Source organism: Elephantulus edwardii, unplaced genomic scaffold, assembly GCF_000299155.1.
Source record: "Elephantulus edwardii isolate Elephantulus edwardi_28Jun2011 unplaced genomic scaffold, EleEdw1.0 scaffold00059, whole genome shotgun sequence".
NCBI lineage: Eukaryota > Metazoa > Chordata > Mammalia > Macroscelidea > Macroscelididae > Elephantulus > Elephantulus edwardii.
This window is the reverse complement of record NW_006399809.1, coordinates 6,279,118-6,289,022: the sequence shown is the minus strand read 5'-3', so window position 1 is coordinate 6,289,022 and position 9,905 is coordinate 6,279,118. Positions and strand designations below refer to the sequence as shown.

Genomic DNA, 9,905 nt, shown 5'->3' with positions numbered 1-9,905 from the left:
CAAGATCTATCTAACATCAGCACTATTACCTCTGGTGTCACAGTCTCTTCAAAATCCAGCTTGAACTGTTGGCAGCCTTCTGTCAATGTACTAAGTTATTTTGAAATAAAGTTCAAGTTTGTGAATAATACATGCTGTTGTTAGGAGTCAATGAGTCACTCTGATTCATAATGACCTTATGAACAACAGGGCTGAACCTTGCCCTATCTTGCAACATCCTAAGGATCTTTGATAAGCTCAAGCTCACTGCTATAGTCATTATGTCAGTCTGTCTTGTTGAAAAGTCTTATCTTCCACCTTTTCCAGAATGATGTCTTTATCCAAGACTAGGTTCCTTCTGGCAACATACCCAAGGCACGTGAGGTGAAATTATACCTTTCTTGCCTGACTGAACTTCTTCCAAGACAGATTTTTTTTTTTATTTTCAATCCATGAGATACACAGTACTCTCTTCCTACAGGAAAGCTCTGGTGGCCCGGTGGTAAGAAGCTGCACTGTAATCTCAAAGATTCAAAATCATAGATGTTCTGTGGGAGAAGGATGGATAATCTCCTCTCTTGCAATTTACTACCTCTGAAAACCTGCTGGACGGTCAGCTAGGGGTTGGTTCAGAGACTCGATGCACACAACAACAATAACAACAATTCCACCTACACCACAATTCAAAGGCATCAAATCTTCTGTCATCCCTACTCACTGTCCAACTTTCAGATACATAGGAAGTAACTGAAGGCCATGGCTTGGGTCAGGTGTGTCATAGTCTTTAAACTGCTACTGTTGATCTTTAGTATTTTGGAGAGGTCCCTGACAACCCATTTTCCCAGTGCAACATGTCTTTTATTTCTTGACAGCTGATATTATGTATATAGGTAAAATGAAAATGGTGACAACTTCAATCTTTTCTCTAGCTATCTTAACGTTGTCTGTTGATCCAGTGGTGAGGAATTTTTTTTGTTTGTTTGTTTGATGTGAAAATGTAATCCATATTGAAATTTGTACTATTTGATTTTCTGCAGCAAGTATTTCAAGTTCTCTTCATTGTCAACAAGTAAGATTGTGTCATCTACAGAACGCAGGTTGTTGATGAGTCTTTCTCCAATCCAGATGCCATGTTCTTTTAACAGAGTCCAGCTTCTTGAATGATCTTTTCAGCAGATAGACTGGGCATGGAAAACACACACCTTTCCTCAATCTAAACCATGAAGCTTCTTTGGTCTAGGTCTCTCACAAGAACAATTAAATATTTTGGGATTTCCAGTATTCTCAGTGTTATCTACAATTTGTTATGATCTATTCAGTCAAAATGCCTATGAATAGTCAATAAAACATACTAAAAATCTTTTTATTATTCTCTGCTTTCGGCCACTTTTCTGACACCAGCAATGATATCCTTAGTGCCTCAGTCTCTTTTGAATCTAGCTTGAACTTCCACCAGTTCCCTATCTATGTACTGTTCCAGCCACTTCTGAATTATCTTCAGTAAGATTTTACTTGCACGTAATATCAATATTATTGTTCCAAATTTTCACCTTCTGTTAGATCACCTTTTTTTAGTAATGGGAACAAATATGGATCTCCTCTACATTATGTCCCTGAATTCAGTAAAATAAATTTGAAAAGTGCAAGAAGTAGCCTTTTTGAAAAGCTTTAAAGATTCTACTTCATTTATCTAAAATTCCAACTTTATAAATAAAAACTACCATAATAAGAGAAACAATTTCTATTACTGCCATTTGCCAAAAACAAACAAAATACACAAATCATATTTCTATTACTTTACCAGAATGACTGAGAGCTACAGAGCTGGGTTCGCTCTTTGGCTAATGAAAGACTATTCAAATTTCTTCAATAACAATATGACGTAGTCCAAGTACCTCGTACAGGAGCAACAGCTGAGACCATCTATGCCCCCCCCCCCCATGGTAAATCCATGAAAGGTCAAGGAAAGAAACCTCAATGAATTGATTAAAAAGTAAATTTCAATTCAAGAACATTATAAAGGTTATTCTAAAGGTTCAAAAGGTCAAAGCATATGGCTTCTTTGTTTCTATGAATTATTTTTAAAGTTAACTAAAACATTATACACATAATTTGAAACATTCTACTTCTAATTATGGCTCTTTGGAAGAATTCTTGAACTGTTACAGTTAAAGTAACTAAACAACATATAATATGAGTGAGAATACTCTGTGCATGATTATGATCCATATGCTAACTCAGCACTAATATGGCTAATTTATTAGCTTAAAATTAGAAATACATTACCTCTGAATCAAAATCCATTAATAAAACAATTTTATCCTTGATAGAACTGAAGAGATTATGTTTATGAATTAACTGGAAAACATCTTTATGTCTTAACGTTAAGTATATCTCCAGAGCACTGCCATAATTGGTGTCATAGGTGTATCTGTTAAGACACAATTTTTTAGATAAACGTTCATCAATAGTTCTAATGAAAACAAATACACAAAAACACTCAGATCATGTTTTATAAGATTAAAAATTGGAAAAACAGTTTCATGCAGATAAGTTAACTTTTTGTCCTAGTTAATGTATCAAACAATCTCATCTGGGGTCTTCCTCTCCTGTACCGTCCCTCCACCCTTCTGAGGACAATGCCCTACTTTAAGGACTGGTCTCTCCTGGCCACATGCTCAAAGTATGTGAGATAGAGCTTCAAAATCCTAGCCTCCAAGGAGAAACTTGGTTTCACCCTCTCCAAAACAGACCTATTTGTTTTCTTGGTGGTCCATGGTAAGTTCAAGACACTTCTCCAGCACCACAAATCAAAGGTATCAATTCTTCTGTCATCCTTAGTCATAGTCCAACTCGCTGATGCAAACCGTCTAACTGTGAAGACGATGGCTTGGATCAGGCACACCTTAGTCTCTAGACTGACACTGTTGCTTCTCAGTACTTTGGAGAGGTCTCTGACAGCAGATTTACCTAATGTAATTTATCTTTTGATTTTCTGCCTGCTAGTGCCAAGAATGTTAATTGTGGAGCCGAGCAAGCTGTAACTATTAACAACCTCAATCTCTTCTCCATTAATTATGGTCTGTCAATTGGCCCAGTGGTGAGAATCTTTGTCTTCTTGATGTTGACCTTCAATCCATACTGAAGACTACAGTCCTTGACCTTCTGTAGCAAGTGCTTCAGGCCCTTCTCAGTTTCAGTGAGCAGATCTGCATCAGAAACCCAGTATGCCACACAGAACCTGAGTCTGGTTTCACCTTTTGTGCCCGATTCCCGTCAGGAACCCCAGTGCATAACACTCTGCAGGAAGCAGAGACCGCCATCTTGCCTCCTTCTCAAGCGTCCGCTAACCTCCCAGAATCTCATCAGGTTTGTTAACAGCTACCCAGCCTAGGCCTAGATCTGTGTCAGAAACCCTGAGCCTCCAGAATTGGAGGCTGGTTTCACCTTTTGTGCCCAACTATACATACTAATAAATATTTTTTCTCAGAACCTTGCTTCATATTTCATTAAAAGTTTTGAAAATTCAGAAAACTCAGTATTTCACTATTGAGGGCTGTACCTCAACTTTCTTGTTGAAATTCATATACCAGAAAGAAATGATAATGAAATTCTCATTCTAGTAGGGGGGAAAAAAAAGAAAGAAATTTTTACAAGCAGAGTTCAGCTAACAAAAAGGATTATGGTCTCAAAGTTTATTTATAAATGAGCTGTTTAAAATTGTTTCTCTATTGAAACAATGTTTTCCTCATTGTCGTTATTGTTGTTAGGTGTCACTGAGTCAAGTATGACTCACAGAGACCCTATGAACAAAAGATCTGAACCTTGTTCTATTCTGTGCCATCCTTACACATCCTGACACACAAGAGCCCACTGTGGTAGTCACCATGTCAATCTACCTGGTTGAAGATCATCCTGTCCTTTGCTGACCCACCTTCCCAGCATCATGTCCTTCTTCAAGGAATAGCCCTTCCTAGCAACATGGCCAAGGATAGATCTTAAAACATTCTTTTTTTATGATGAGTATTATACCATTCCTCTTCATTTTTTCACTTTTGACATAGCAGATCATCTGTCTGATTCAAAATGGCCAATACCAGGACATTTTACCTCACTAATGAGCAGGGTATCAATCTTTATGTGTTTCATTTAATTTCTGAATTTTTTAAATATTTTCAATTGTGATTTTAACAAGAGTTTACAGGAAAGCTGGGTTTTCATTCATTCATTCTTGCACATTTTTTTCCTGCCTTCTCCCTTCCCATGCCCCCAGTCCTTTTGGTAATGCACCTCTTATTCTAGATTGTCCTCATACATACATATAACACTTAATCATATATTCCTTTCAGACCCTGTTCAGTTCTTCCCCTCATCTGTTCCAATGTAGTGCTCATTATCTATCCACTCTTTTCCTATTCTTCCCTCAATCCTCTGTCAGTCCTATTTTATAACAGCAGTGTTAGACAGTATTTATCCTTTTGTGAATGAGATATTTCACTCACCATAATGTCTTCCAGGCTCATCAATGCTGTATTTTACAAGTTTAATTGTGTGACTTTCACAATTTTCCTATGCATTTGTTTGTTGATTGTCACTTGGACTGCTTCCATTTCTTTGATATTTTTGAGTAACAGCAATAAACATGTGTGTATACCTCTGTTTGATTCTACTTCATCTTTGACAACTTCCAATTTTCTTAGATTAATATTTCTTACATTCTATGTTCCCATTATTATCGGATATTTGCACTAGTTTTTCCTTATTTGGAGTTTTGCAACATTAGCAAATGAAGGTCCTTTACTGGGTGAAAGCTTTACTCTGTTCACATATTTATGGTAGACTCTCCTCTCTCAGTCACACTTTGAGTGCTTTCCAAGCTGAAGGCCTAATCCTCCAGCACTATATCCAACAATGGTCTTCCTTTATCCATAGTTTTCAAAGGCCTGTTATTTCAGAAGTGGGTGACCAGTTTTGTTTCTTAGTCTGTTTCAGTCTGGAAGCTCTGCTGAAATATAATGCCGGTAGTAACTTAAGTACGAGTGCCCTAGCTTCTAGCTTCACAACAATATACAAGCAACACAATATAACAAAGTGACTGACAAAAAGAAGCCAAAACAAGGAAAATGGGTACTTAGGTAAAAGTTAACAGAAGATTTCAAAGGACAGTTTAAGAAGACAAAGCAAAATCTTATAATGAAATGTGCAAAACACTGAATTTAGAAAATAAAAAGGAAAGAAGATGCTTAGCATTTTTGAAACAGAAAGAACGAAGGAAAAAATTCATGCCTTGTGTTGCAACACTGAGGGAGAGTATGGACAAAATCTTGCATGATGCAGGAAGCATCAAAAGAAGATGGAAAGAATACAAAGAGATTCACTGTTACAAAAAGAACTGGTTAACCTTGAACTATTTCAGGAAGTAGAATCTGATCAGGAATCAATGGTGATGAAGGAAGAAGTTCAAGCTGCACTGAAAGCAGTGACAAAAAAATAAAGCCCCAGGAATTGACAGAAAACCAAGTGAGTTGTTAGAGCAAACAGATGTAACTTGGAATGTGCTCACCAGCCTTTGCAAAGAAATTTGGAAGACAGCTACCTGGCCACCTGACTAGAAGAGTTCCATGTATGTTCCTATTCCAAAAATGATAATACACTAGAACACAGAAATTATTAAACAATATAATTAATGTTGTCATTGTTATGTGCCATCGAGTTGCCTGCGACTTACAGTGGCCCTATGTACAACAGCCCTAAACCCTGCTCTATCCTGTGTCAATCTCACAGTCTCCTACACACCTATCCCCATTACCCCAGTCACTGAATCAATCCACCTCATAGAGGGTCTTCTTCTCCTGTGCTGTCCCTCCACCCTCCCAAGCATGATGTCCTTCTCCAATGACTGGTCCCTCATTGCAACCTTTCTAAAGTATTTCACATGCAGCTTTGGAAACCTTGCTCCAAGGAGCAGCCTGGTTTAACCTTCTCTAGGTTGAAACAGTCCATTTTCTTAGCAATCCACGGTATATTCAATACTCTTCTCCAACATCACAAAGGCCTCAATTCACCTTCTATCCTCCCTAGTGATTGTCTAACTCTCTGATGCATAGCAAGTGATTGCAAAGACCATGGCCCGTATCAGATGCACCTTAGTCTCCAGAGTGACACCGTTGCTCTTCAATACTTTGGAGAGGTCCCTAACAGCAGACTTTCCGATCACAATACAGCTTTTAATTTCCTGGATGCTGGTGTCAAGAGTGTTGACTGTGGAGCCAAGCAAAGTAAAGCTGTTAACAATCTCAATCTCTTCACCCATCCTGATGTTGCCAATTCATATTAATATTACATGTAAATAAAATCTTGCTGAAGATTATGAAAATATGGCTGCAATAGTATATTCATGGGGACTTGCGAGAAATTTAAGCTGCATTTAGAAGAGGTCATTGTACAGGGATGTCACTGTTGATGTCAGATGGATCTTGGCTGAAAGCAGGAAGTCTTAGATGTTTATTTGTGTTTTACTGACTATGCAAAAGTATTTGACTGTGTGGATCATAAAAAAAAGTATGGATAACTTTGAGAAGAATAGGAATTTCACAATATTTAATTGTGCCTGTGCTAAATCTCTATCTAGTCCAAAAAACGCAGTCGTTTGAACAGAACAAGGGAACTGAATAGCTTAAAATCAGGAAGGATGTGCATCAGGGTTGTATCCTTTATACTGATTCAGTTTGTCTGGTGAGCAAGTACTTTGAGAAGTTGGACTATATTCAGAAGAATGAAGTATCAGGATTGGAAATAGGCTCATCAACAATCTATATTGTGTAGATAACAAAACTTTGCTTGCAGAAAGTGGACCTGAAGCACTTACTGAAAAAGATCAAAGACTACACAACCTACAATATGGGTTACATCTCACATCAAGAAAACAAAAATCTCCACTACTGAAAACATAGACAATATCATGGTAAGTGGAGAAAAGTATGAAGTTGCCAATGATTTAATTTTACTTGGATTCACAACACCAATCACTCAAGAAATCAAAAGGTGTTTCATTGGAGAAAATTGCTGTCAGGGACCTCTACAAAGTGATAAAGAGCAAGGATGTCAGTTTAAAAATCAAGGTGCACCTAATTTTCAGTTGTTTCCTATGTATCTGAAAGTTGGAGAATGAATACAGAAGACCTGATGTCTTTGTGTTATTGGTTAAGAGTATTGAATAACACATGGCCAAAAGACCAAACAAATCTGCCTTAAAGAAAGTGTAACCAGAATGTTTCTTAAAGGCAAGGACGGTGATACTTTGTCTTTTTTGCTTTGGGCATATTCTCAGAGAGAATCAATTGTTGGTGAGATATCATGTTGGCAAGGTGGAGGGTTAGAGAAATAGAAGAAAACTCTCAACAAGACAGACTGCCACAGTGGGGCTGAGCATGAGAGATGGTGAGGATGGGGCAGGAGAGGGCAAGGTTCGCACCTGTTGCTTATAGGATTGCCAGGCGTAGTTGTGTTGGTGGTGGACCAAAGAGTCAGAAACCACCCACAGCTGACTCTTTGGTGGGTTTTCAGAGGCTGTTAATTGCATAGGAGGGCACTGTCCATCCTTCTCCCATGGAGCGGCTGGGGGCTTCGTACTGGGTACCTTCTGGGATTGCAGCACAGCTTCTAGCCACTAGGTCACCAGAGCTCCCCACTAGAAGTCATAGTCAATTTTTTTTAATTTGTTCGATGTCTTTATTGATACTATTACATGTTGTTATTATTATTGTTGATGATCACCACCGAGTTGGAACTGATCCATAACTGATCCTCCAGTGCGTTTTCAGAGGCTGTTAATCTCATGTTCAACCTTCTCTCATAGAGCCGCTGGGGGATTCAAACCATGTGCCTTTGGGATTGCAGTTCAGTTTCTTACCACTAGACCACCAGAGCCACAGTTGTAGTCAACTTGATGGCACTTAACAACAATACTTAGAATGCTGTAAGCATGACTTTGTAAAAAGTTCATTCAGTCCTGAATTCTAGGTTATTTTGATAGAATTTTCTTGGTATTAGTAAAAATATAAGTCTAAGGTGGTGTGACTACAGAGAAGGGCTGATGCAGAAGAGCCTTCTTGAGTCTAGCTGCTGTATACTTCTTATTTTCCTAGACCAAGTCTCCTTGAGGGTGGACTGTATCTTGGCAAAAGCTTAGGTCCCTGAAAGCATCTATAAATATGGTGAAAACTAACCACAGTGTCCATTTTTAAGCCTAAAACAGTGCCAGGATTATCTCTGATGACATCTTATTTAAACCATAAAACAATCACAAAGAGATTGTTTCTTGTAAATTTATATATGAGGAATCTGGTGCTTGAAAGTTTAATGGACTTGCAGATTCTTCTTCCTGGGAGATTCTTGTGCACGAGAACTGTCACACTTTATGTCCTGAGCCACTGCCTCTATCAAGTGCTAGTGATGGCGCACTCTCCTCTATGAAACGGACTATGCCAACAGTAAAGCCTCTAACTTTTAATTTGTAGTTGTTTATGAAAAACTTTTACTAAGGGTGCACACAGATGTAAAAAGTCTACATCTCCATAGTCATCACTACTTTCCACTATTTGTCTCTGATTGGACTATGAATCATGGTGATTCCATGAAAGTCATTTCCAAGAAATGTGCTTCATACAGTTTTCAATGGCTGATACTTTCTGAAATACAACTGCCAACCCTTTCTTCCAAGGCAGTTCTGTCTGGGCCTTTTTCATAGTTATCAGACAGGTATATTAACTCTGTGGACCATCAGGAACTCCATTCCTCATTGAGAATTTGCCGCATCTAACACAGGAAATATATTTGACAGAGACTGATCTGAAAGAGGGTGCACTGAAAGATACTCACAGTTCCGCAAGGGTTTTAAGTAAGGTCCTGTTTTGACTATCTTTCTTTAGGTGATCCCGAACAGCTTGAACTATGACTGAATTGTTGTACAGGTCTCCAGGCCACTCTTGGATTAATTTGGCAAAACCCTGAACAGAAAGGGGGAGAAAAAAGGGAAAGAGTCTTCAAATAGAATAAAAATCAGAATAGTATCAAAAAGGCTTGAAAGTACTTACATAATTAAATAATTTTATAATTAAAAACTACTCAGATTTCACAAATTTTCAGAATGATTGTGGTGTGATGACAGGGGTGGTAAAGAGGCAGAATTATTATATAATAATCTCCATTTAACAACACTGATAGCAAATAGGTGCTGCATTTGTTATTATTTTTTTAATACTGTTGTTGTTATGTGCTGTCAAGTCGCTTCCAACTAATAGCGACCCTATATTCAAGAGCCCTAAATCCTGTTCTATTCTGTGCCAATCTCATTATTTCTGACAATCCTACCCCCATTACCCCAGTCACTGAATCAATCCATCTCATCGAGGGGTCTTCCTCTCCTGCAGTGTCCCTCCACCCTCCCACACATGACGACCCTCTCCAAGGACTGGTCCCTCCTTGGAACATGTCCAAATTATGTCAGACAAAGCTTCGGAATCTTTGCCTCCAGAGAGAAACCTGGTTTCACCCTCTCCAGGATGAACCTGTTTGTTCTCTTCACATTCAATGATATATTTAATACTCTTCTCCAACATCCCAGCTCAAAGGCCTTAATTTTCCTTCTATCATACCTAGTCATTGTCCAGCTCTCTGATGCATCACAAGTGATTGCAAAGACCATGGCCTGCATCAGGCACACCTTAGTCTCCATACTGAAATCATTGCTCTTAAGTATGTTGGAGAGGTCTTTAACAGCAGACTTTCCCATCACAATACATCTTCTAATTTCCTGGCTGCTGGTGCCAAGAGTATTGATTATGGAGCCAAGCAAACTAAAGCTGTTAAGAATCACAATCTCTTCACCATCTATCATGATGCTGCCAATCGGCCCAGTGGTAAGA

At 38.4% G+C, this 9,905-nt stretch overlaps 1 protein-coding gene across 1 annotated transcript in view; it reads right to left on the bottom strand.

Moving 5' to 3' along the window:
* The window catches only part of VPS41 (vacuolar protein sorting 41 homolog (S. cerevisiae)), a 286,074-nt gene that overhangs the window by 42,362 nt on the left and 233,807 nt on the right, over nt 1–9,905 (bottom strand). The window contains exons 18-19 of the mRNA XM_006887620.1: nt 8,860–8,987; nt 2,266–2,410 (exon numbers count right to left, since the gene is read on the bottom strand). Coding sequence (XP_006887682.1) covers nt 2,266–2,410; nt 8,860–8,987 — 273 coding nt within the window. The remainder of the gene's footprint in view (nt 1–2,265; nt 2,411–8,859; nt 8,988–9,905) is intronic.